Genomic DNA, 27,617 nt, shown 5'->3' with positions numbered 1-27,617 from the left:
AAAAGGGGTGAGGTAAGGGTCAAACACTCATAAGCACAGTTTTGTTATAGGTCATGTGGTGTGTAGCACCAGAATCTATAATCCAGGAATCAGCAGATAGTTTCTCACATTTTCATGAAAGATCGCTAATCTCAATAATTGAAGAATAACAAGCTAAGATATGTGCAAGATTCACAGCTCCACTAGTGATGTTATCTGCTACTTCTCTGGCAGAGTTTCCAGTTGAATTTCCTCTTTGAATCTGAATGTGCTCCAATAGCATGAGTAGTTGATCATATTATTGCTTTGTCGGAACCTTTCCTCCTGGCTACTTATTGGTTTCACAATTCTTTGAAAGAATCGCTTCAGGTGTGGCATGTAAGAAGACAAGTTCTTACCTTTTGTGAACTTAAAGTCATAAGGGAAACCATGCAATTTGTAGCATTTTTCCCTTGTGTGTCCAGGTTTCTTGCAGTATTCACAAAACAAACCTAACCTATTAGGAGGTTTGCTTCCACTACTTCCAGCTGAGTTCTTGTATGGATTGTAGTTTGAATTATAGTTTCTCCTGAAGTTTGTGCTGGTGCTTGCAGCATTGACATGAAGTGAGGTTGATCCCAAATTCATTTGATTGTGAGGCCTTACTTCTCTTTGCTTTTCCTCTTGGGACAAGATGGAAAAAGCTTGAGCCATAGTAGGTAATGGATTCATCATCAATATACTGCCTCTTATCACTGTATACACCTCATTTAATCCCATTAAGAACTGGATGGGCCTCATGTCCTATTCAACCTTGTGTATTTTGAATTTTCCACCACAAGTGCATGCACATGTGCATTGAGAATTTGTGTCTAAATTACTGAGCTCTTCCCATAATTTCTTAACTTTGGTGTAGTAGCCAGTAATGTCAAGACTACCTTGCGTGAGTTCATTGATTTCACATTGGAGTTGATACAATTTGGCTCTATTAGTTTGTTCATATCTGTCCTCCAACTCTTCCCATAATTCCTTTGCATTGTTAACATATTGCAGACTATCTGCTAGATCCTTTGACAATGAATTTAAGATCCATGAAGTAACCATATCATCACACCTTACCCACTGTGTGTATGCAGCTGAATTTGGACTAAGTTTTTCAATTTTCCCATTGATGAATCCTAACTTGTTTTTCCACAAAGAGTGCCCTAATAACACATCTCCTCCATGATCTATAGCCAGTACCATCAAATACTACTGGCATTATTGAACTACCAGCTATTTCAGATGGTTGCACGTATAACGCACTAGTCGCATCAACATTTTCCTGATTGTGACCTTGATTCGTGATAGTTTGTTGTAAATTTGGTGCCATGTTTAATGATTGATTCAAAATTTACAGTAAGATTGCTTAATTGACTGAGAATGAATTATCGATTATCAAATAGCAAGGTTTATCACAATCGAATGAGTACAAACCAGAAGAATAATGAATTTCGATTCGAGAACTGAGAATGAATTATCGATTATCAAACAACAAGGTTTATCACAATCGAATGAGCTCAAAACCAGAAAAAACGATAAATTTCAATTCGAGAACAAAGAGATGAGTAAAGCAAAGAAATTAACCGATAATTTGTGAATTGAATGCGGAAACACGAATCTTACGGCTCTGATACCATGTTATAATTGTGATTGAGCTTGAACCTCCATTAATGGAGTCAATGATGCTTCGAGAAGAAACAAATAGAAATGAGGAAGAGGAGAGAATTCAGTGGAGCAAAATGAAATGTGAGGAGAGTGAATTTGGAAAATGAAAAGTGATCCATTTCATTATCATGATCAGTATATATATATATATATATATATATACGTGTATTAACTAAACAAAATATCTTCTCCACTCTAACCGACTAATTAACTAAGTTGAAGTAATTACAGGACTACCACTATTTAATTACAAAAATGACATTGCTTAACTAACTAACTAATCCAGCTAATATTCAGATAGTATTTATACAATAATTTTAACCAATATTAACAAAGTGCCATGGAAAAAGATATTTATAATCAAGGAGAATCAAGCGGCTCTATCTGAGTGTTTGCCACGCAAAAAACCTTAACTCCCTTTATTCGTAAGTTTTCATACTTTTATTGTAGTGTCAAATTTTTTATGTTTAAATTCAATGTAAAAATTTATTTTTGATAATAATATGGTCTTATAATTTCGAAAGTGTTCATTCGTTTAAAATTTCAAATTCTAGTGCATACTTTTGTTATATGATATAAGGGTTTTAAACAATAGGAATTTTATATAATTAAATAACATGTGATCTATAATTAATATGATTAAATAATAAAAAAAATTATGTAGAACATACATTATGCATTGTAATTTGTCAACATCAAGACAAATCACCTTCAGCATCTCCGAATCTATTTTGAAGGCATCTCATCAGTCCTTTTTTCAATTCTCTATTTGCGTCTTGTATTAAAAGAGTACGTTGCGTCGACCACGTAGTAATAAACGGGAGAAATGGTTTGATCCTTTAATTTATTTATTTTTTCAGCTTTATGATCTTTTCATAAAAGGTTTTGATTTTTTATACTTAACAACCACTTTAATTTGGTTACAGCTCCATTCCTAACGAACTTCTTTTCTTCTTTTTTCTTCTTCATTTGCAGAATCCCATCCCCTGATTTTCCTCCAAAAATAAAGGCTTAGGATTCTACGATCAAGAAATACGTCACCATCATCCCTTTTGGGTTCTTTCTCTTGTTCTTGCCGGGGCAATTTCTTGTTGAAGGTATGTTGTATTAGGAACTTGTTTACAGCATACCCATTTATAATTTTCTTTTCTTGAATTCAGGTTTTCTTTTAAGACTCGGATCTGTTGGTTTCTTCTAACTTCTTAGCGTTTTGTGTGTTGTTATTCTTGACAGCTAAAGAATTGAATGTGAAGATGGGGAAGGACAAAGAGGAAATGGAAGAAAAATTGACTAGTAATGAGTCAAGGGAGGATGAATTATTGTGTGCTGCGAAGGAAGGGAAAGGAAAGAGATTATGGAAGAAAGTGAAGTATCAGCTGGTGGAGTACCATTCGTTGCCTGGCTATTTGAAAGACAATGAATACATTCTTGGTCATTACCGGGCCGAATGGCCATTGAAGCAAGCGTTACTTAGCATTTTCACAATTCACAATGAGACCCTCAATGTTTGGACGTAAGAATTGAACTTCCATTTGATACTTTTTATTCCCTGTTACATTCTTCACTTTTAACATCCTTCTTGCCTCTTATTACATGATCACAAGTTTGGATGTTTTATACTTTTATTGATTTGAAGCCTTTTTTCCTTTTACATTCTTTGTTTAATAATTGACTTGATTATATGCAGAACTACTGATCTTTCTATTCTTATGAGTATCTCCCTTATTATTTGGTACTGTAGATTAGAAAAGATGGTTTGCTCTGCGACAAGTTTTAGGTATGGAGGTCAATCAGTTATTTAGCTGTTGTACTAAGATGAGGATCTTTACAGGCTGAAAATGTAGAATTTGTGTTTCTTTGTTTGAAAGGGTTATTGGATCAATTGTTATAATTAATAGAAATATGATGCCAATTACATAAAGTGTTTCATCAGTGTTACTGCTGTCTGACCAAGGATAAAATGCTACTTTAGTCTTTTACATTCTGGATCAGAAGTTTGGGGCTGAGAGGGCTTAATAAGTGTGCAGCAACAGTTAGCTACAATCCGAAACTGATCTATACAATTGCCACAAAGTTAAGAAATGACTCTTGCATCCTAGTGAAAACGATGACAAATGCTATGCAAGTCATATTCAAAGAGTAAACTGTGCATTCTATGTTTGTGCCTTGTAAGAGTTAGGTACATCAGTACATGCATGGCTGACATCTTGGTTTTACTCTTTGAATTTCCTTACTAAACCTCTACTTAAGCGGCAACTGCTGTCGTAATTTTACCTTCAGCTCTTATTTCATGTTGTTGCTGGTTCCTTTATGTTATTGGTTCATTGTTTGTTAAATGTTCTATCTATGCTATCCTGATCCCATCATACTAATTGATTAAAAAAAAAAAAAAAAAAATTAAAAGAAAAAAAAATTACTGACCAGAATCTTGATTTTCCTTCTTGTTATAGGCATTTGATAGGGTTCTTCCTCTTCCTAGCGCTGACCATTTATACTGCAATCCAAGTTCCCAAGGTTGTAGATCTACATTCCTTACAGAATCTCCCTGATGCGCTGAGAAAGGCTGATTTGCACAAATTACAAGCAGAACTTTTGACTTGTCTTCCTTCTTTACCGCATATGCCTGATTTGCACAGATTTCGAGATGGTTTGCTAAGATCCCCCTCTAATTGGCATATCCTTGACCTCCTGACTAACTGTCTACCTGAGCGATTTTCCCACAGCAACCATACGGATGTCTGCGTACTGGTAAGAATGCCTTATTCAACTACTGGATAGTGTCTTCTTAGGCTGCACATCAGCACATGTCTGGAAGAACCATTGCTTCTAATGACTTTTCAGATTAATAACTATAATTACTCAGACACATTCTATTGCTTGTTTAGTTTGATTTCTTCTTATTGATTCAACCGTTCACTCTGTAATAAATGCCACTAAGATGAATGCTTGGCCAGGAATTCACAAATCATATCTTCTTTTGAGAGAACGGTGCGGCCTCTTTTTATATCTTTCATTCCATCTTCTTGCTTGTTTGGTTAAAGAGAGTGTTAGATAAGACTATCCTATGGCCAAACTCTTCTTGTTGACTCACAATTTCTAATTTTAAATTAAACTAGTTCATGGTTGATTGGTTTCTGCTGCACCATTTCCTATAAACATTGGTAATATAACTTACATAGTCTGCCTTTATTTTCTCCTATATCAGAACCTTTTGAATATTTGATAGGAATCTCCCATGTCATGTTATTCATTTGACAGTCATTTTACATTAGGTTTTCTTTCAAGTCCATTGCCAGTTCAGCTATAAAATTTCCAATCTCAGCATACAAACATTCCAATGAGTGCTGATGGGTCTCAAATGCTTGATAATTTAATAGTTGACGCAACTAAGCAGTGATATCTTTAGTTTTCTGGATCTCTTACCTAACAAGGACAGGGACCGGTCATGTATCATAAAGAAACAAAGGAAAGAGGACATGGAGCTGTTAGAATGTTGTAGTTGTTACTGATGCTTAATATAATAATTCTTCCAAATGAAATACAGCTTTGTGTACTTCACTCCTGGAAAATTCAATCTACCAAGTTCTCCTTGTTCTGGTAGTTATCGATAAGATTGTCTTTTGTTTGAGGTTTACCTTTACTCTCTATGGGGAGAGTATGGTATTTAATTTACTTAATTTATTTTTTTCTTGTGGGGCTGGGCTGGTCTGCTGCCTCATGTATGGTATGTGCAGTCCTTCTCAAACCTGTACAATTTCCGGTGGTTTTGAACGATTGGAAATCGTCTCCCTATTCATCTGATTATTCGGTTGTACCTTCCTTATCTTCCTAAAGCTTAATATTGAGTGTTTGTTCTTATTTAGCCTTCTTAGAGACTAAAGGACTCTGTTAATCTATCCCCTTGAAAAGACCATCGCGTTTGTTTGTAATTGGGTTGTCCAAGAGCAAGATAAGAGGTCACCTGGATTGCAAAAGCGGGACACTATAGATTCCCCAACGAAAAGTCTTTGTATAAGTTCCCTTGCACCTTAATCTTTTGTTATGATTAAGGTTGAGTTATCCTTCCTCTGAATTGCATAAATTTGAACGTTTCCTAATGTTTGTCTTTTTGATCCACTCTTTTTTCATAATACAGGAAGGTATTCAATTCATCATAACTGAAAACATAGTGGTATTCAATTCATCATAACTGAAAACATAGTTATGTAGTAAAATACTTTTTTTGATTGGCATAGTTAAGTAGTAATAGTGTTATGTCTAATGAGCATGTCTCTACAAAGCCATTGCATGTAAACTTTCTACTCTCAGGCTCACTCTCAGAGTTTGTCCCTACGGTAACTTGGAGCTCGCCCATTTTCCTGATAGATTCAGCCAAGCAACCTTAGAAGTGCTTGCATATGGAAAATTAAGTGAAGGATGGTAGTTTGATAGGAGTTAACAAATTGTTTCTGGTTGATTACATCCTTTCAAGCGATGCTACATATTAAGATTCTATGCAAGATAGCTGAGGTCTTCTATTTATGATTGCTTTGAGTCCTAGGGAGACGTAACCCGATTTCGGAATAATCATGATGAATTAGTTGGATTTCAGGAATTGATACTGATATTTCACTATTGTTCGATTTTTGCAGCGGAGTGTAAAGGAAGATGTGGCTAATATAATAGCACCATTGCTGGTGAGACCAATAACACGCTGGCCATTCTATGCTTTCCTTGGTGGGGCAATGTTTTGCTTGTTAGCAAGCAGCACATGTCATTTGCTTTCTTGCCATTCAGAACGTGTATCATACCTCATGCTGAGGCTGGACTATGCTGGTATCGCTGCCCTGATATCGACTTCATTTTACCCTCCTGTCTATTATTCCTTCATGTGTTACCCCTCCTTTTGCAATTTGTACCTGGGATTTATTACCCTCCTGGGAATTGGCACAATATTGGGTTCCCTCCTTCCTGTGTTCCAGACCCCAGAATATCGAACCATTCGAGCATCTCTATTTTTTGGTATGGGATTGTCAGGTGCGGTACCTATTCTGCACAAACTGGTTCTATTTTGGCACCAACCCGAGGCGCTTCACACGACTGGATATGAACTTTTGATGGGTATATTTTATGGCATTGGAGCACTGGTATATGCCATGAGAGTTCCAGAAAGATGGATGCCCGGGAAGTTTGACATTGCTGGCCACAGCCACCAACTATTTCATGTACTTGTGGTGGCAGGGGCTTTTACTCATTACCGTGCTGGGTTGGTTTATCTCCGGTGGCGGGACCAGCAAGGGTGCTAGAACAATTCAAGAACTGAAAAATCAGTGAGAATCCTTAGTAATGCATTAGGTTGGCTCAATTGTACGTAAATGTAGAGAAGATGTGTTGTTGTTTGCCCATCTTCGTTAATAAATGTTCCATTTAGGAACGATTGTCAGGCAATTATCATGTAGTATATGATCAGGCGCAATATGTACTAGTGTATTATGTTTGATATGATCTATATTGAAGTATATTAGAGAATGATTTCGTGGAGTAAATTAGATTTAGTTGGACCAATGGACTGTAAAAAATTAAAAGGAGTTCCGAAGCAGTGAAGAAAATAATCATAAGTGCTACATAAGCGCCGTATGTGTGAACCTCTTTGCTTGTACCTATTACCTAAAGTCCTAAAATGAGCAAAAACAGAGAATTGCTCTCGTTGAGAGTCGAACTCAAGACCTCCCGCTTACTAAACGGGTGCTCTAACCAACTGAGCTACGAGAGCTCGGCGTCTATGCTTCTTTAAATACTTTATTTCATTTAAGAATTAGTAGCTGTCAATAAAAATTTAAAACGAAAATCACAAAGAAAATATGTTGTTCTTTGGTTTTGTCAAACAAGAACTGTCAGCTGGGACACAATGCATTACTGCTGCACTAAAGCCCAACATACTATCACGTGATGAACTAACTCCAGCCAAAATTAAATCTCCTCCACTCCTTAAATACGAACTGTTCCCAGTTACTAAGTTACTATTATATCTTTCGCGTCAAATTAAATTACAACAGTGTAGCTAGGAGTCTTAAAACCTTTAGTGGGATTCAATTGGAAGACCAACTTTGACAACGAAAGAGAAGACGTGGTATCGCTAATTAAGTGCCTAAGGTCTAATTTAAGCAGACAAACAGCTAACTTTACAAACGTCATCGTCTAAGATATTGAAGCAATAAAAGGTATATTACCATTGTTCTAACCATGTCACTCTTAAAACAAAAAAAGATAAAGGAAAGACGTAGCCTGAAATATTTATGTCTGTGGTGAACACAGTATACTATTACAACAGTCAACAGATATTTATGGGTATCTCTTCGAAACTACAAAACTGCTCGTTCAATTTTGTGAATATAAACAATAAAGTAACGGGGTACTCGAATTTGTCTACTTTGGATAAACAAAATGAAACAAAGTATCCATAAAAAATACGAGTAATAAATAAAAAAAAGATCTGAGGGAAATCTGACACAACTTGTTAAGAAGTCACATGGGATCATAAAGGGAAGGCGGAAATAAAGAGGTAGGACTTGGATTTCCTCTGATATAAGATCTACGGATTGGTATTAGTACTTAGTAGTGGTACTGTTAATTTTTCTCTCTCCGTCTTAATTTATGTGACACTTTTCACTTTTCCAAAGTTAATTTAACAAAAATTTGAAGTTAAATTGGATTAAATTAACTCAATATTTTAATACTAAAATTTATATATTTGAAAACTACATGAAAAGTACCATAAGTTACAACTTTTCTCATATCAATTTGGTAAAAAAATACATCTTAAAATGTTGGTCAAAGTTCATGCAGTTGAATCTCGAGAAGCGAAAAGCGCCATATAAATTGAGACACGGGGGTATTATATTATGCTCATAGGTGATACAATTATAAGTTCATAGAACAGCTAGCTAGAATCTTTAATTTCCCTCCTCACCGTTTGGACGTATTTGCAACATACATGGCTTTAGCTAAATTACCCAATCCCGTCACCGAGGTTAATCCTTAATGAGTCATCTGTTGTTTAATTAAAAAAATAAAACTATTTAGGTGTTGGAATCCTTTGGTTTACGGATAGGATAGGTGAATTATAGTAATACAGTACCATCTGATCAGTATGGATGGATTAAATTTAAGGAAATTGAAATACAGGGAGGCTATGAATTAGATTGCAACGAGAGAATTAAGAAAGATAACGATACTGAAGTGTTAAGGATAGATGTAATGTAAATAGTTCTCATTAACTTGGTAAATAAGATAATATGTTGCAACAATATTTTGGTAAGTCCTTTTATATATATCTTTTAACGTACATGAAGTTAATTGAACAATAACAACGATTTTATGGCAAATATCAAAGCTAGTTGAAGTAAGTATTGTAAAATTTCATCATAAACTAATTAGTTCTTCGTTAATCCACTTGAATTCTCTCCTTCTTGTTGGGGTTTGAAATAATTCATATTCATATAGATGGGGCATGTAAACAAAGCTAATAAAACAAAAACAAAGTAAATCCATTTCATCCGAATTTTGGTTAAAGAAACACTATACATTTGGCTAATGTGACCGGGGCAAGGTGAGAGATAATTAAGAGTTTGGTTGGTAGTATTGTAGGTGATTGGATGGGAATTTCGCAGTTGAAGAAGTTCAAGGTTAGGGTTTTAATTAGGGGTTGAACTAATAGAAAATAATGGATTACGTTCTGCCACGTTCCTCTATGGGATTGAACAAGAGAAGATTATAGTCTATTCAGAATAAAATATAGCCAATTACTTTAGTCCGCAACTAACTTACTCCAGTATATCAATTCTTCAAACCAAATATCACACACGTATACATCTGGCCTTTTGACCTTTCAACGACTACTAGGTTTAAGGCAAAGTTACCGCTCTTGCGAAGAAAAGAAAGAAGGAAGACAAAGTAACTGTAAAATATAGTGATAAAAGAAGCGGTAAAATTTCCATATTCCAATATTCTTCCTAATGTGGTTTGTCGCTGGGACTATGAACATCATTAGGGTTGGACTAAAGTGATCAATATCAATAAAGTTGGAATCTGATGTAGCAAAAAGAATTGGTAGACCTGATTAGCGGTAAAAGCCGACAATTACTCGAAATAAACGGCAACTTTCCATTACCCAACAAACATTACTAACAAATACTCCCTCCCTCCTAATAAAAAATTGACACTCTTTGTTTGAACATAAAATCTTTAATTTTTTTCAAAATAAAATTTACATATTTAAAAATTACGTAAAAAAGTATTATAAGTTACTATAATTAAAAATTTAATATATTTTAAAAGACATATGAAAAGATTACTGTCAAATAACAACTAGTTTGACTCTCGAAAAGCGAAAAGTGTTAATTTTTTTGGAACGAAGGGAGTACTATACTCCTCCATACTAAATAAATGTTATTTTAGCAAAAATTGTGCCGAAATCAATAAATACAAGTTTACTAAATTATCTTTATTAATTAGATGTTCTTTTTTAAATTAAGCAACAAGAAAAATAAAACTACTAATATAGTTAAAAATACTTGTCAATTTAATCTTGAATTTCTAGGGACATTCATTTGGGGACTTTTTTTTTTTTAAAAAAAAGTAACACTTATTTTATGACGGAAGGAGCAATAAGCTCGAAATTCAAAAAAGCAAAAGCCTAAAGTGTCGGTCATTTTCCACGTGTCCCACCTATTTTATCACTTCACCGCTTCAGCACCACAAACAACAGAAACACCACATAAAACCAACATTTGGTCCCCAAACTCAGCGTACTTTAGTATTACGCACAAGACAGCAAAGAAAACCCCATTAAAAGCCGCATCAAACCGATTAATAAGTGCCAAAGGGTCGGTCGATGGCACAAAACAAGCAAGTTAAGTGAAGCGATGAACAACACTTCCTTCAGCCATTGTCTTTAGTCACTACACTTCACCGACACTCATAATTTCCATCTCCCATTTCTACTTTCTATCGTCACCCATTTCACATTTCCAGAATTTGTATACTTTGTTTAGTTACTGCCAAATTTGCTGTTATAAGTCTTAACACAGAAACAAAGCTGGACACTACTCCTAGTACAATGTCCAGTAGATGGTGACAACACTCTAATTTTGCTACTAGACGAAAAGCCAGCTAGCTTGGCCTGGTAACGTATGCCTTCTCACATAAAATGGTAACTCCTACTCAGTTAGCCCAAACCCAAAATACATCTTACACATCAATGGCACCAAATAAGCAAAACTGTAAGAGCAAATTTTCTTCTATTTTCTCTGATGGGTTTCTCTTTGCTGGTGGAAGTATTGTTGCTTTACTAGTGGTATGGGCCTTTTGGTCCTTTATGAGCACTACCCCAAACACCGATCAAAGCTTTTTTACTCCTCCTACCAGCAAGAAATCCACTTTGGAAACTTCGCCCGACCCAGTTTCATCACACTTCGATTTAAGATATGACCCGCCTGACCCGACTTTCTATGACGACCCGGATTTGGGCTACACTATGGAGAAACCCATTAAAAACTGGGATGAGAAAAGAAGGCAATGGCTGAAGCTGCATCCCTCATTTATACCCGGGTCAGAAACCCGGATTCTGATGGTTTCCGGGTCACAATCCACACCGTGCAAGAACCCGATTGGCGATCATTTACTTTTGAGGTTCTTCAAGAACAAAGTGGACTACTGTCGAATCCACGGGTACGATATTTTTTACAACAACATTTTATTACAACCTAAGATGTGGTCATTTTGGGCAAAAATGCCCGCGGTTAAAGCAGCAATGATAGCTCATCCAGAATCCGAGTGGATCTGGTGGGTCGATTCGGATGCTGCTTTCACTGATATGGACTTTACACTTCCATTGGAAAGGTATAAAGCCCATAATTTTGTAGTCCATGGTTGGGAAAAATTAATATATGAGCAAAAAAGCTGGACTAGTATCAATGCTGGAGTTTTCTTGATTAGGAACTGTCAATGGTCTATGGACTTAATGGAAGCTTGGGCTAAGATGGGTCCGCAATCACCTGAGTATGATAAATGGGGTGAAATTTTACGTACCACGTTTAAAGACAAGATTTTTCAAGAATCAGATGATCAATCGGGTTTGGCGTATTTACTGTTGAAGGAGAAGGAAAAATGGGGTGATAAAATATACGTAGAAGAAGGATATTATTTCGAAGGCTATTGGGTGGAAATCGTGGGGACTTTAGATAATATTACAGACAAGTATTTAGGTGTCGAGAAAGGGGAACCTAGGTTAAGGAGAAGACATGCTGAGAGAGTTGGTGAGAGTTATGTTAAGGTGTGGGAGGAACACCTTAAGGATGCAGGGTATGGAAGGTATAGTTGGAGAAGACCGTTTATCACACATTTCACAGGTTGTCAGCCATGTAGTGGGGATCATAATCAGATGTATTCTGGTGAGACTTGCTTTGATGCTATGCAGAAGGCTTTGAATTTTGCTGATAATCAGGTGTTAAGGAAGTATGGGTATATGCATAAGGATTTGCTTGATTCTTCTTCTGTTTTTCCTGTGCCTTTTAACTTTCCTGCCTAATAGATTTCTTTGTTAATTTTAAGCTCTATATAAATATAAATATGTACTATATAGTGTTTTGGTTTTTCTCTCTTTTCTGGCCTCCTATTATGTTGCAAATTGCAGTGTTGTTGCATTGAGATTAGTTGTAATGTGGAGTTGACTTATGTATAATGACGACTTAAAGAAAATTACGACATTAAAAAGTACTCCCTCCATTCCATTCCATAATAAGTGATTCTTTTAGCTCATGCACACCCTTTAAGAAATTGATTACTCCTAGAAAATTATGAGTACTTTTACTAACTTACCCCTAATTAATGCTTAGAAAAAGAAAAGTTATTTAATGATTCTTGATTATAAATAAGGGTAAGTTTGGAAGAATAGGATTAATTTCTTCTTGAAATCCTAAAGCGTCACTTATTTTTGAAATAAAATAAAAAGCCTAAAAGATCACTTAATATGAAATGGAGGGAGTATACTTTAACCTGTTTTAGCAAGTAACTTGCCTTATGTTTCAAAACAGGTAACTTGCCTTATGTTTCTTATTATTAATTTCACTTGTCATGATAGAAGGTTATATTACACTATCTTGTTATATGGAAGGGGGAAAAAAACATCTAAATGACGCACAGAAGTATTTGCACAAGTGAGTGTAATTTAAGGACAAAAATGCAAGGGTTGAAAAACAAGTCGTATTGAGAAAGAACATGTTCACATGTGGTTCTAAGGGTTCCATTTAGAAGTACTATGTCTGGTAACATGGACCTAGAGAGAGAGAGACCAAAAGGGGCATTTAGTTGAAGAGCTTAGGAGTAGAGCTGACAGCTGAGTCCTGAAGAAGTTGACACATTGTGATAGTTTAAGACGTGGATACCTTCTATTTACACAATTTTTTATTTAATCACGTATTAGTCTTATATTAATTCTTTCAATTGGATACAAATAAAAGCACAAATATTGTACGATAAGGCAACAGGGAGGGAACTAAAAACGTTTTTTTAATAATGAAGATAGAGAAGAAAGATATGTCTGTAAAACGAATCTTTTCCTCAGATCCGGCATGGCTATGTGTTGTTTGTTGGAGAGAAAACTCACATTGTCTGTTGGCACTTTTGATATTTGAGGTGTTCAGTATCAAAGAAACAAAAGAGGTTCAAAATTAATACAACCCCCCTCAATATTTCCACATTATAATTATCATCTGAGTAAACGACAAATGAACAAATATCTTAATTAATTAAAAAATTACCCCTATAAATAAGAAATATGTGTGTGTGTGTGATTGAAATCCACCCAATTCATTTAACAATATCCTATTTGAATAGACACAAGTTAAATGTACTTTAAGTTGTACAAATTTGGCTGAGATATGATTCAACGGTTGAATAACACTCATTAACCATCGCAAGAAATAAAAGGTCGATCCATGCTTTCACGCTTTTACCTTCTCAGAAGTCGGAATCTAAAACCAATTAAAGTAATGTAAACAAAATCTTTTTTTTTTTCTTTCTTTCAAACTCAATTTAAACACACACGGTGTTTATTTTTGAAAAATAAAAATTCATACCTGAAAGTTTCCATCTCTTTTAATGCCCCCTCGTAAGCCCGTTAACCGGTTGAAACCGGACCCGTAACCGGTTAGAAAACCTGCCGATTTCCGGTCAAAAAACCGGAACCGGCCACCGGTTACCGGTTAACCGGTTCCAAAATTGGAAACCGGAACCGGCCGGTTTTAAATGTAAAAAAAACCTTTTTTGTTTTGTTTTTTATATAGTATATGTAGATTATAGTATTTCTTAGTATATTGTAGGTATATTTATATATGTTATATAAGTTTATATATTTACTAACTAACAGCATATATATATATATATATATATATATATATATATATAAACTTAGAAAAACCTTAACTTATAAATAACTTAAGTTATAATACATATAACTTAAATATATATATATATATATATATATATATGTTTAAGTTATCTGTATACTATATATACTTATATATGTTTAAGTTATATGTATACTTATATAACTTAAGTTTTTTCTAAGTTTATAAATTCCTATTTTATAACTTAAGTATATTTATATTCTTAGTATATTTTAGTTATTTTCCAAGTATATAACTTTCTATTTTTTAATTTAAGTAGATGTATATTATAAGTATATTCTTAATATATTTTAGGTATATTCCTAATTAATATAAGTAAAAATATGAACACAAGTAAATAGAAGAAAGCTCAATGAGCCATATATTTTATTCATTCATGGATAACATTTATTTGCAAGTTGTAATTTTTTTTTAAACTTGCAAATAATACATGAGTTGCAAAAAAGTAGTAGAATAATAAAATCAAAAAGTGTCAATCATTTGGCTAATATCCGCCATATCATATTCGGTCATTGAGATATCTTCAAAGTCTTTCATTTGGTCTATTCCACTTGCTATCAAATCTTCAATCTCTTCCTCTTCGCCTTCCACCGCTTCTGAGTTTTGGTTGCATCGCTCCGATCTAATCCAATCGCGAATGCAAACTAGTACTTGCAAGCTAAATCCAGATAATGAGTGTCTGTGGTCTCCAATTTATTGTCTTCCTTGGCTAAATGCACTTTCCGAAGCCACGGTTGATATTTGAATCGTAAAGATATCTTGAGCCATTCTTGAAAGTATCGGATGACTCGTCTTGTATTTCTACCACCATGCTAAGATGTTCAAATCATCTAGTCGGTTGATATCCATATTTGGCTGCATCAAATAAAGGTGATATTCATCAAAGTTTGCATTATTAAAAGGAGATGGTTGTGAATGTAAAACTTTTAAATTCGATAAACCCGACAAGCCCTTTTTGCTACTTTGAGAAGTAGTAGGGCGTGGAGCAACGGGTGTAGCACTTTCTTCCAAAGTAGAATAATGACTAAACAATTTTCTAAACTCGGAATCAATCGCGAGCTCGGCGTCATTTAAAGATTGTTCAACTTCCTCGTCAATTTTTAAATAGTTATAAATTTGACCAACCAATGCTCTAGTATAAGACATTTTAAAACAAAGATTTAAAAGAGAACCCAATATAAATAAAGTTGGGATGGGAAAAAAATACTTCTTAAATTTTGTTGTCATATTAAAAATAGCCTCTTGATAACCGGATTTATGTTTATACTCGTATAAAACTCTAGCTATTTCCGCTAAGTAGGCTAAAATTTCGGTTACCGTGGGATAGAATTGTCTAGAAAAAGCAAGAGTTGCATTATAAAATTTTTGTAAAAGTTCAATACATTCCTTAACATCTTCCCCATCGGTAATATATAACCAATCATCACTATCCATATTCAAATGATTGTGAACTTGTTGTATGGGAATCCTATAATCATATGCTTGTTGTAACATAATGTAAGTGTACTTCCACCTAGTGTCAACTTCTACTTGAATTTTCCTAGGTCTAAGGCCATTTTGCACACAAGAATTCTTAAAATCTCTCATTTTTTGCTTATTAGCATTACAAAAAAGAAAAGCATCCACATTTCTAACTTTTTAAATAGAATCTTCAAAATAGTCAAGACCATCTCTAACAATCAAGTTTAAAATGTGACAACTACATCTCACATAAAAAATATTTTTTAGCGGAGGGTTTAATTCCCTTTTTAAAAAATCAACCGCCTTTGTATTGTTAGAAGCATTATCTAAAGCAATACAAATTATTTTTCTATAAATGTTAAAAAAATTCATAATAGTTGACATTGAATCCGCTAAAAATTTTCCATCATGACAACCTTTCCCTTCATCATATAAGAAAGCTATAATTCTTTTTTGCATCACCCAATTATTATCAACCCAATGACATGTAATAGCAAAGAAATCTAACTTGTTAAGACTATGACCCAAATCGGCGGTAAGAGAAACACTACAATTTAAAGAATCAAATACATGACGCAAATAAAATCTATATTATTTATGTAAATCTATAATATCCGCTCTACAAGTACTTCTAGGAATATCCTCAAACAACGGATTATAACAACGTTGAATATAAGTAACAAACCCCAAACCCGAAGGAAAGGAAAATGGTAGAGCATCAAAAGCAACCATTTTAGCTATTTCTATACGATCTTTTTTCTTGTCATAACTAAAATTTCTACCGGTTCGTGTGTCTATTGTTTGTTGAATACCCTCCACATGTGAACCCGTTTTCTCTCCCCAAACATCCCTATGTTTAGATTTCATACGACCCGTTAGTGTACCCGTTCCACCATCCTTATTAGTTTGTTGCCTAAAAACAAATTCTTGTTTACATAAACTACATGTAGCTGTTTGTCTTTCCTTATCTTTAGTCATAAATTTCCAAATTCTAGCGGTTGGCCTATGAGTTCATGGCGGTTTGTCTTGTGTATGTGATTGTGCAGGACCTGTATCTCCTATGGAATTTTTGGAGGCTTGTGTTTCATCATCATCAATTTCATTAAAAGTGCCGGTATAGTGTTGCATTACTTCATGATCTAAAAGTGGATTATTTCCACCAATATCAATACCTACATTAGGTGTTTCGTTCACAAATATTTTCTCATTAAACCCACCCCTAACAATACCACTACTACCGGCACTACGTCTCAATCTCTTCGACATTATTAAATAGAATTAATTTAAATCACACTCAAATAAATCACAAGAAAATAAATTGCAACAAATTAAATTGCGTAAATTAAATAGCGAAAAATAAAGATAGAGTTGGAACGAAGGTACAAAATTGCCGGACTTATTTCCACCAAAGTCAAGGCGGCTAGAATTGTAAATCCACCAAATCTTTGGAGCTACTTCGGATTGTTGCAAAATCACCAACTCCACCAACAATTTTTTTATAATTGCAAAATTAATAATTGAAACTAGAATAAAACTTTATAATATTTAATTCAGGGAAATTTAAAGTGGCTCATTGTTGCAAAGTAGCTATAATTGAGAGAAATTGAGAGAAAGAGAAGAGTGAATTGGTGTGGATTAAAATTGAAAATGGAGAGGGGTTTATATAGGGGTGGGGGATGGGTTAAAGTGTAAAAAAAAAAAAAAAGTTGGGCGGTTGGGGGGCCAAAATGGACGCTTGGAGCCGTTGGCAATGGCCATTTTTGCAAAATGGACCGTTGCCCAACGGTCCAGTCCACGTAGGCAACCATCATATATAAAAAAAAAAAGAATTTTTTTTTGACCGGTTAACCGGTCCCAAATTTTGAAAACCGGACCGATAGAAAAACCCCGATAAACCGCTCCATCGGTTCCGATTTAACCGGTCTGGCTACCGGTTTTAACCGGTCCAACCGGACCGGTTAACAGGCTTACCCCCTCGCCTCTATCTATATGGTTCCCCTTTTCATAAATCAACGTAGTTATGAAGGGATAGTTCTCAATACACGCCTCATAGAGAAAAATAAAATAAAGAGAAGGAAAAACACATAACAGTCAGAGAGGTATTGGCACGTGTGAAAAAAATAATTAATCTACAATAATATAAGGCTTGAAAGCAACTTGTATTGGTGAAGAACATATTCACAAGGTTGCATGTGGTACTCTGTTCATCAGAAACACCAGCTTGATCATTTATGGCCATTTTATTGTGTAATACTACTAGATTAGGATGAGCATGAAATGTGCTGATGAAATTAGCTTGATAATTATTATTTACCAATTTATGATGTGGTTATTTTCTACCTTTATATATACAGCTTTTTCTTTTCTTCTTCTCTTTACTATATTTGATGTAGGGTCATCTTCAATTCAAAAGCCATGTTATGACTCTGACTAATTTAAGCAACAGAGAAGGGGACCAAAAACATTACGAAATAAAATAGAGAAGATTATCAGAGGGAAAATCGAATCTTTTCCTCTTGATTTTTAATCGACTAATTATTGAATAAAGGCATATCCAATTTTGTTACTAGCTGCACTCTTGACCTAATTATATCCGATGTACTTATGAAATTATAAGCTCATAAATGACGGTGAAATAATCAGACTCTAAATCTAATCAAACATTGAGATGTAATGAAACATAACATATATAAATAACGGTGAAATAACGTGTAACAATTGTGAGTACATGATTTAGCCGTAGATATCGAGATTAAAGACATTTTAGGTGAATAAAAAAAAAAAAAACTCAAGAAATATTCCACTAATCAGGGTATTGCTTGACATCAGTCGTCACTCATCGTGACAAACCTGTTAAAGCTGTATTTCTACCTATGACATCTATGCCATGATAATTACAAAGAGCTTTGACACGATGGAAACAATCCCACAAATTTCTTGCAAATGAATAAGGTAACAGTATTTTTGACAAATCTATGTATCAAAAAGTTCCGTCAGAAATATCACGATGCACAAAAGCAATAATCGTTATTCCTTTTTGTGGTTAATAATGCAATATACCAATTTGTGGCACATTGGGCCTGTCCAACCATTAAAGGGCCATTTGGTTTGGGTTGGAGGAGATATAACCTCCACATGAAATTCATCATTTAATTTGTCCATCTTTTGTTGGTCTTGACTCTTGAGGTAACTTAAATCAACATTAAGTACAGTATTTGGTTGTTAATTTTTATGTTTCTTATAAATAATACCTGCATAAGTTATGCTGAAATTAAATTTAATTGTTATTTTATGCAAGGTAGAATGTGGAATAAGAATGAGAATATTAGCAATACATGGATTAAATTCTATAATGATGAAACTAACCATCATAATACTAAGATGTTTTAATTAAAAAAAACAATTATTTTAAATCATAAATTTTTATTAATTTGCAATATCGATCATTGAGAAAGAAATAATCTCTGCATTACTAATTCACATTTTACTAACACAAGCTAATCTCTGCGGTTACCCAATCACTATATTATTAACCCCTAAAAGCTTGTAAATGAAATAAACGACCCTTAAGGGTCTCTACTCTCTACTGCCAAACTTGGATGTGAAAGTGGGTTGCCAAAATGTATAAGTGGGACTTGGGAAAGAGTTCACCAGCACAAGGCCCGATTATGTATTCAGTCCTTTTCATGTGGAATAGAATAGAAGAAGAGGGTGAATATGATGCAAATTATAAAAGTTGGGCTTGGGCAAAGATTTGAACCTACTCTAGCAAAGGCAGCTCAATTATGTTTTTCAGTCCATTTCCTGTGAAAAAAAAGGGATATGTGAGATCAGAGAGAGAGAGAGCAAGCCGATTGATTTGCACCAAATTATGGTGTGGAAATTTCTTCTAATTTAAATTTGTTTTACTAACTCACGTCCAAATAACATTATTTTATAAACAAGTGTCTAGTTTCTTTCAAATGCGTTGCTTTCGAAACGATATGATTGTATCATCTTTCATGCAAAGACGCAAACACAACGACTTTTGTTTCTTCATAGTTAAAAGTATGTCAGCATTTTCCTAGTCACTCATGTATCAAATGGTCTTAATCCAAAATCTGACTCCAAGAAAAAGAACATTCTAGTAGAGTTGCCTATCATTTATGGAGGAACAGGAACATGAGAATTTTTTCAGAATGCCAAGCTTAATTTCAACCCCACCTAGATGTCTTGTTGCAATGTCATTGTTATGATAGCTCATTAGAGATTACTTGTTGAGTTGTGATTGAAGTACTGGGGCAGGTCTGTCCAGTGCTCAGTCTGTGTTGTACTTATTAGTTATTACCTTCACTTTGGTAATATAAGCTTTTATTTACCAAAAAATAATTATATATGTAATATCGCAATACATTTCATGAAGTATTATTTCATGTTAAGTGAATGTTGTTTTTAAATTTCAGTTACATAGGACGATTTGTCAGATGAATGACTATTGTTTAAGTATATATTTTTCTTTACTGATTCAACAATAATTGTAGAAGTAGTTCAGACAACTATTCCTATTAAATCTTAGTTCACTTATTGTGACAAAATAAACAATTTTATTTCACAACGAAATAGTAATATTATAAGGTTAATGAAAAAATAATGAAAATTTTCGAATTTGTAAAATAAGAAAAACTTACACGTTAATAATAGTTGATAGACTAGGCAAAAGATTGCATTTTTTTGTGCGGATTGCCTTTCATTTGGGGTGGTCTTTAATTTTTACCCTTCAAATTGGTGGTCTTTAAGTTTTGTTCCTTCGCCTAATACCCCGAGGTTGTGGGTTTGAACCCAAGCTCAGTAAAAAACGAAAAAAAAAAACCGTAAAGCAGAATTTTGCAAAATCGCAAAGCAAAACTCTGCCTTAGAAAAACTCTGTCTTGTGAATTCAAACTCTACCTTGCAAATTTTTTTAAAATTTTTGACTGAGCGGGGGTTCGAATCCGAAACCAAGCGAAGAGCAAAAGTTAAAAACCACCAATTTGAGGGGCAAAATTGAAGACCACCCCCAGTGAAGGGCAATCCTACAAATTGCCCAAAAGATTGACCAATATTAAGGGCAATTTGCACGATTACCCTTACTTCAGGGTGGTCTTTAATTTTTGTCCTTCGACGAAAATATCCCGAGGTTCTGGATTCGAACTCTGGCTCAGTAAAAAAATAAAAAATCGCAAGACAGAATTTTGTAGCAAAATTAGGCCTAACTTTTTACTGAGCGGAATTCGAACCCAGAAACTAGTGATATTTTCGGACACTTTTTTAAGCGAAGGGAACAATTAAAGACTATACCAGCGCCTTTGAAGGTCAATCCGTGCAAAAAAATGTAGTATTAACATTTAGAAATTTCGATAGTATTCAGCTATTGGGGTTATCAGTTCAAGAAAGACTGGGCCTATGCGGGAGATTTCAATTTACTTTTTCGGCCCATGTTGGGAGATCCCAACCCATTTCATTCACGTGGATCTCTCCGTCTTTTTAGACGAGACCAGTCAATAAATTTCTGGCGGACGCCACATGCTTATTCTTTTTCTGTTTCCAGTTTCTACGCATAACTAGCAAATGAGTAAATGATGGAGTAATAAATAGAAAATTGAACTCAAATCTTCAGGCACAAATCATTCGGCAGATCTTTCTTTTAATTTTTGATGTTATATCCTGTCGATTTAATCGATATTTATATAATCAAATGACTTATTAGATCAATTGCACATCAAAAAATTGCCTGATCAAATTAATGTCTTGAAAAGATTTTTACAAATTTATTTTTCAAGATTAATCAGAGGTAGTTTCATTCTGTTGTTATCCATCTAGAGTAACATGAATAAAAGATGTTAGCAGAAAAAGTACGACTGGAATTGCACTCTAAAAGGAAAAGAACAAAAGGAAAAGGGAAAAAAAGCATTTAGGGTTAGACAGCAAACGCAAGCAAACAAATTATAGAGAAAAAATTCCTTTTAAAGATTGGTGGAAGTTTGGTCTAGGCTTTGTCACACAACTTAGCGTACTAATTTTGACAAATATGTAAATTGAAACACGCCACTAATTGAGGTAGCTGCTATTTATTTTTATTTTTCTTTTTTATATATGGTTATATATATATATATGCCATCTTCCTCAATTCTCAGTCAATCAAGGCATCAAGCCACTCTTTGTATTTTTTGTCAAACGTATCTTTTGTTTGGAACTGAAAAAATCATAGGTTGAATGATGACGCGTCCACACTTGTCGATAAATTCTTAAAATACGGGACTTTCCTTTTTGAATTATTGATTGCCAAACCATTACAAGTACTTACAAAGCTGGATTAAGACACTATTACATCAAAAATAAAAGTTACGATATCAAACTATAAGCAATGATAGTAAAAGAGCTCCACAGTAAATTGCTTGAGATAAAACTTGTCCCATTGTTTTCTTGTATGGGGATATAAAACCTTGTTTCATGCTATTACAGTAACTATCAAACACTGCTACATTGGTAATAGTTGCATAAAAAAATTCACAACACTTAAATGTAACCACGTTTAATCCTACAGTAAAAACAGAAATGTGTGTTTTTCACACGAATTCTTCTGTCTCCTCTGCAGGAAAATCAAAATTTACCGGAGAGACAGGTGAATTACTTTTGATATCATCGTGCATGAATCCAAAATTACGTAACACCTGATTATCCGCAAAATTCAACGCTCTCTCCATTCCCACCCAACAAGAATCACCCACGTACTCCGCGGCGTGGTCCCCACTACACGGTTGACATCCCGTGAAGTGTGTTATAAACGGCCGCCTCCAACCACCTCTGCCATCACCGCCCTCCGCCACTAACGGGTCCCACGCGGCCGCGTAACTCTCGCTCACCGCCTCCGCGTGTCTACGCCTTAACTTTGGTACGTCTCTTTCTATCTTCGTGTAATTCTCTGTTATTTTGTCGAATCTGTTTACTATTCCTAGCCAGTATCCGTGTAAAGAGTAATCAGTAATCGCGTGAATTTTGCTCCTCCATTTATGTTCACCTTTCAGTAGAAAATAACTCAGTGCTGACTGATCATCGGACTCCGGGAAAGGTTTGTCCTTAAAAGTCGTCCTTAAAATTTTGCCCCAATGTTTATATTCGGGGCTTTTCGGGCCCATATTGGCCCAAACATCTAAAAAGTCCATGGACCACTGGCAATTTCGTATGAGAAAAATCCCTGCATTTATTGCTACCCAACTTTTCTTCTTAACAATCAAATCAGGCCAACCATGAACAATGAAGTTGTAGTCATTGTACTTGTGTAATGGAATCTTGAAATCCATATCAGTGAATATAGCATCAGAATCAACCCATAGAATCCACTCAGATTCAGGATGGGCCAACATGGCGGCCCGAACAAGTGGTATTTTGGCCCAATAAGAACGCATTTTAGGGTGAAAAAAATTGTTACCATAGTAAATATCGTAGCCATGTATTCTACAGTAATCAACTTTGTTTTTAAAAAACCTTAAGAGAAAATGATCACCTTTAGGGTTCTTGCATGGAGTTGGCTGTGATCCACTGAGGAGTAGTACACGGTTAACTCTTCCTGGAGCAAATGAAGGATGAAGTTTCAGCCATTGGATTCTTTTCTCATCCCAGTTTTTAACCGGTTTGTTAATAGTGTAACTGAGTTCCGGGTCATCGTAGAATGTCTTTTCGGGCGGGTCGGAGCTCCTGTCAAGGGCTTCACGACCCGGTGGGCAATATTCGGGTGAACTAATATTTTGGTTGAATAATAAAGTTGATAAGTTAGGCAAAGGATCAGTGAATGACCAAATAGAACAGACAAGTAAAACAGCACCTATGGCTGCTACTAAGAGAGATTTGTCTCTTGAAGAAGCTGCTTGTTTGGCCCGAAACACGGTATGGGCCATGGCCCGTGTAAATGAAAAAGTAAGGTAATGAAAATATGGTATGTGAGTGAGAGATTGAGAGTGAGAAGATTGAGAGTCACAAGGAATGCTATGTGTGCTTTAAATGCTCTGTAGTGAAATTTAAATGGATGAGCAGAGTAGGAAATAATATTATACTAGTATTATTAGTGAGTTGGATGAATCTGATTGGTCTTTAATTTTGGGCGTTGGGTAAGGAAGCTACTGAAAACGAAAATATAGTGGAATGGATCAAAGAGAAGGAATAATATTTAGTAATTATATAAGTTGGGCTACTTGTTGCGTCTTACAAGGAAGGTAAGATCTGTAATTAATTCGCTCATTTGCTTTCCTAATAAAAAATCAATATTGACAAAATGGGCATGGACTGGTTGAGTAAGAAGATTTTAATGCGAGAACAGGATAGGTGGGAGTTTTTAATCTTTTTTTTGTTGCAATCTACTAGGGTTGAGATTTGGGAATTGTTGAGGGTGTTTCCATGTGCAACAAGCAGCTTTCATGAATTTTTATTGGGGCGAGGAATTAGGAATAGAGTTTCTAAATTCTTCCATTTCGACTGAGCAAATTGAGTGTGGAGACTTGATTCTCACGCCAACTTTTTGATGTCCAAGAAAAAAAATATGATTTTGTTTTTCAAACATGTTTGTTGCATAAAAGATTATGAGTAACTCAATCACACCGGAAAAAGGAATCAATTGAACACGTTTACGTATTTTCATATTCACATTTGAAATGATAATTGAAACTGCGGTATAAAACATTTATAATCGCTTTTTTAGGTGCTTTTATGAATACTACGATAATTGTTGAGTTGTCCCATATTGATAGAATGTGAAATATTTGATTTTCTTGTATAATTTTGAACAATATTTACTTCATGAATTAACTTTTTATGTAAAGTTAGACGCAATATTCATCTTTTATCATGGTATCACTTACATACACATCTCAATTATTAGTTTACCCAATATTAGACATTTCCACTTTTGAAACATTTGTACAAATTTATTTTCTCCCCTTTTTTACTTATTTAATAAATTCTTTAAGTTATATGTCTCTATCTCAAGCAAGTTAAGAATATCAAAAGAATAATCCTCGTCCAGAATCAGATGGTAATAATAATTTTCTCTGTTTGTTGTTTTTCTTTAATTTGTTAGTACTATAATCCATGTAACAGAACTCGGTGGTTACATTGTCCCTGTTTGGTGTTATTTATACTATTTCACCTATCATATTATTCTTTTTAAAAATAAAAAAAGTTCTCTTTTTCTCGATGATTTGAATTAGAAAATCCGCAAAATTTCAAAAAGTGGAAGTTTCCAGTTTCCACAAGTGCAATAGTGCATATATAACCTTAATAACGTGCACCTTTTCTTGTGGCGGCTAGCGATAATAGCAACAAGAATTGGAATATGGTAATCTTATTGACTAATGATAAGAACTAGAGTATTGATTTTTGGGGATAAGAACAAAAAGAATCTTCAATGGGTGCACCACGACCCTTAGAAAATTAGAAAGGGCTCTGCCTCAGTATATTACGCCATACCTTCCGCTAAGCTAAGATCCTGAATTCCTGGGGTTGACTTCCTCTTCAAACTTTGTGGACCTTCTTATCAATTATCGGAAAATACTCATTAAGTTTTTATAGTAATTAAGTAAGAAATTTATGGATCTGTTGGGGCATCAAATTTTAATATGATCTCGTGCTAAAAATTTATGTGCATGGCTCATCTTGCGTTTATTATTTAGTTTAATTACCAAATAGTGGATTTCTCATCAATTTGAAACTAAAAAAGAAAAAGAAAAAAAAAAAGATGATTAGTGTCCTTCTACTATCTTTTTAAATTGGATTTGATAGACGAAAATCTTGAATTCGCATCAAATTCAGTATCTGTAAATACAATTTTGACTTACAAATGTTGGAATTAAAATGTATTAGTGTGAAGTGAAGATCAATTCTTCCTTGTCTTACAAATTTTACAAGTGGGCTGTCCGTTTACACACACCAAACTGTCCCATTAGTTGTGTGTGGACATGCTTCTTCTATCATCTCAGAGATAGATGCCCAATAGCCCAAATTGAGAGTGCATAATCCAATCCATGATAAATCTCATGGTCTGCGGATCAGAATTTCCCATCCTCTTTATTACTTATTAGTCAAGTTTGCATACTTAGTACTATTGAAATCCATGCTTCTTTTGTACTTTTAGATGTTCTTGAAAGCATGTTTGTTTTTTGAAAACGTGGTGTCGGTCCGGTTTGCATGCACCTCCATATTTTCTGGAGTACTTGATACCTTCCACCGACACATGCATCGGGTAACTCCATCCCTAAGGCTTGGATATATGGATAAAATCACCCAGTGTTTTTGCTTCCGATAACATTTGAACCTAGTACCTTATGGTTCTTAATCACTTCATTGATCACTAGGCCATACCCTTGGTTGCCTAAGAAACATGTTTTCTTCAAACTCTGAAAGTTCTTAAAGCAAGGTTTTGATCTCCAACGTTGATTAAGCTATGTCATTAAAAGAATATGAATCAATTGAATATAATTTACAGTGCTATAGCACAACATATCACTAAATTAACTAGTATGTGAACATTTGTCCTGTAAAGTGCACAAACATAAACCACTCAGTTCAAAAATGAAAACAATGCATCTGAATTTTGTAGGAACAACAGCACTACTTGCTTTCTATAAAATTTTGTCAGCACTTGTACCAGAGTTCGATTTCTTCTTTCCAGTTAAAATTTTCACTTCTGCCTGTTGCAATGACACTTCCTTTTTTGCAGTCAGACATTCCTTGGCAAAAGGATCGGTAATTTCAAGGCTTGTTGCTATCCCCAGTTGGCTTTGAGCTGCCACCAACCAACTTTTTAGCCATTCTTCTTTGTTTTAGTCTGTTCTGTTTCGAGCAAGACTCTGCATCATCTGGACAATGGACAAGCACAATTATTGCTGCAACATTACTAGCTAAAAGTTTTATACATAAACAGTGTAAAAATTATTCACAATATCAGGTCATCTAGGTAATTAAAGGTAGTAATCAGTGCAATTACTAATATGAAAAATAAGATGAGTAACCTTATAAGAAGGTTAATTACACTAACGGTGTATTATTTCCACTTCCACTAGATATTAGATAAATCCAATGTGAACTATAAGGAGATATTGCTACTATTTCAACTCGTCAAAGCTTACCTGGCTCATTGGCATTTTGTCGAACACCTTGTGGTTCCTCACCTATCGTACTCACATTTACACCCTTACCATCACTCTCTACAGTAGGCAACAACGGCCCAATTATATCTTGACGGCGAGAGGCTGCTTCCTTAAGTTTCTTTCGTCTAATCCTCTTCCTTTGGGCCCTTGTGAGTTTCTCAGGCCCATTATCAGACTCCTGGTCGCCAGAGGAGGAAGATCCCCTGTCATTTTCCAGTTCATCTGCACATGAAACCCAATTACTTCAACTACATTTATCAAGCATAAAGTGCAGATACATCAAAATATACTCGTAAAAAGAAAACCTGGGATTTGGTCCAAGTTGAGGCCTTGACTGAGAATGTGAAGTGGTTCTTCATCGTTTTCTTCCGAAGGAGGTGATGGTGGAGGAGGATAGAGCATCCGAAGGAGGCCTTCATGGAGCTTCTGTCGTTTCTCTTCTCTCTTCATACTTTTCGCTATATTTGGTTTTCAACATTTGTTCTTGACTCGTAATATACCCAATTCAAATGCTTATTCCCAATATCAGAGTTCAAGACTTATTCCTCCGTAGCTTCTTCAATTTGCTAGTAAATTTCATCTAGACACTCGATTTACGGCACTTTAGTTCAAATTTTGAAAATACTTTTGTGCTGAAGTGAGAATTATATAAACATATCAACCACTTAAAGTATGTCACATTCTTTAATTATGCACATTAAAGCATGTTCCAATTGAGGCAATGTGTGTAATTAAACGAGATGACATCTTTTATGTGGTTAGCGTAACTATTCAATTGACTCTTGAGAGGATGCACAAAAAAAAAAAAAAAACCAAAACTATTTAATAGAGTACTTTATCATATATTCATGTGATCAATTGGAACAATCCGTAATTTGTATGTTTAAAT

At 34.7% G+C, this 27,617-nt stretch overlaps 4 protein-coding genes and 1 non-coding gene across 5 annotated transcripts; 2 read left to right on the top strand and 3 right to left on the bottom strand.

The window, feature by feature from the left end:
- Positions 1-2,544: 2,544 nt before the first annotated feature.
- LOC132046766 (heptahelical transmembrane protein 4-like) lies at positions 2,545-7,176 on the top strand. The gene is made up of 4 exons (XM_059437509.1): positions 2,545-2,762; positions 2,899-3,178; positions 4,116-4,413; positions 6,297-7,176. Exons 2-4 carry the CDS (start codon positions 2,919-2,921, stop codon positions 6,948-6,950), a joined length of 1,212 nt encoding a protein of 403 aa, XP_059293492.1. The 5' UTR covers positions 2,545-2,762; positions 2,899-2,918; the 3' UTR covers positions 6,951-7,176.
- Positions 7,177-7,343: 167 nt separating this feature from the next.
- On the bottom strand, positions 7,344-7,417 carry TRNAT-AGU (transfer RNA threonine (anticodon AGU)). The gene has a single exon. It is a non-coding gene; the product is annotated as a tRNA-Thr (tRNA).
- A 3,056-nt stretch (positions 7,418-10,473) lies between these two features.
- LOC132046765 (putative glycosyltransferase 7) lies at positions 10,474-12,283 on the top strand. The gene has a single exon (XM_059437508.1). It carries the CDS (start codon positions 10,853-10,855, stop codon positions 12,230-12,232), a length of 1,380 nt encoding a protein of 459 aa, XP_059293491.1. The 5' UTR covers positions 10,474-10,852; the 3' UTR covers positions 12,233-12,283.
- A 9,672-nt stretch (positions 12,284-21,955) lies between these two features.
- On the bottom strand, positions 21,956-23,950 carry LOC132046764 (glycosyltransferase 6-like). The gene has a single exon (XM_059437507.1). It carries the CDS (start codon positions 23,483-23,485, stop codon positions 22,157-22,159), a length of 1,329 nt encoding a protein of 442 aa, XP_059293490.1. The 5' UTR covers positions 23,486-23,950; the 3' UTR covers positions 21,956-22,156.
- Positions 23,951-26,028: 2,078 nt separating this feature from the next.
- LOC132048315 (uncharacterized) lies at positions 26,029-27,411 on the bottom strand. The gene is made up of 3 exons (XM_059439222.1): positions 27,034-27,411; positions 26,708-26,950; positions 26,029-26,437 (listed from the first exon to the last, which is right to left on the bottom strand). Exons 1-3 carry the CDS (start codon positions 27,176-27,178, stop codon positions 26,331-26,333), a joined length of 495 nt encoding a protein of 164 aa, XP_059295205.1. The 5' UTR covers positions 27,179-27,411; the 3' UTR covers positions 26,029-26,330.
- Positions 27,412-27,617: the final 206 nt, after the last annotated feature.

The sequence above is a fragment of the Lycium ferocissimum genome, chromosome 2 (genome assembly GCF_029784015.1).
Source record: "Lycium ferocissimum isolate CSIRO_LF1 chromosome 2, AGI_CSIRO_Lferr_CH_V1, whole genome shotgun sequence".
Classification (NCBI taxonomy): Eukaryota; Viridiplantae; Streptophyta; class Magnoliopsida; order Solanales; family Solanaceae; genus Lycium; species Lycium ferocissimum.
This window is presented reverse-complemented; position numbering and strand designations above follow the sequence as displayed.

Bases quoted from the DNA above. Each gene is read 5' to 3' on its own strand.
- LOC132046766 (XM_059437509.1), top strand. From the start codon at position 2,919: ATGGGGAAGGACAAAGAGGAAATGGAAGAAAAATTGACTAGTAATGAG. The intron at 3,179-4,115 runs GTAAGAATTGAA...TTCTTGTTATAG, and splicing joins GAGACCCTCAATGTTTGGAC to GCATTTGATAGGGTTCTTCC. The intron at 4,414-6,296 runs GTAAGAATGCCT...CGATTTTTGCAG, and splicing joins ATACGGATGTCTGCGTACTG to CGGAGTGTAAAGGAAGATGT.
- LOC132046765 (XM_059437508.1), top strand. From the start codon at position 10,853: ATGGTAACTCCTACTCAGTTAGCCCAAACCCAAAATACATCTTACACA.
- LOC132046764 (XM_059437507.1), bottom strand. From the start codon at position 23,485: ATGGCCCATACCGTGTTTCGGGCCAAACAAGCAGCTTCTTCAAGAGAC.
- LOC132048315 (XM_059439222.1), bottom strand. From the start codon at position 27,178: ATGAAGAGAGAAGAGAAACGACAGAAGCTCCATGAAGGCCTCCTTCGG. The intron at 26,951-27,033 runs GTTTTCTTTTTA...TTTCATGTGCAG, and splicing joins CAACTTGGACCAAATCCCAG to ATGAACTGGAAAATGACAGG. The intron at 26,438-26,707 runs GTAAGCTTTGAC...TCCATTGTCCAG, and splicing joins ACAAAATGCCAATGAGCCAG to ATGATGCAGAGTCTTGCTCG.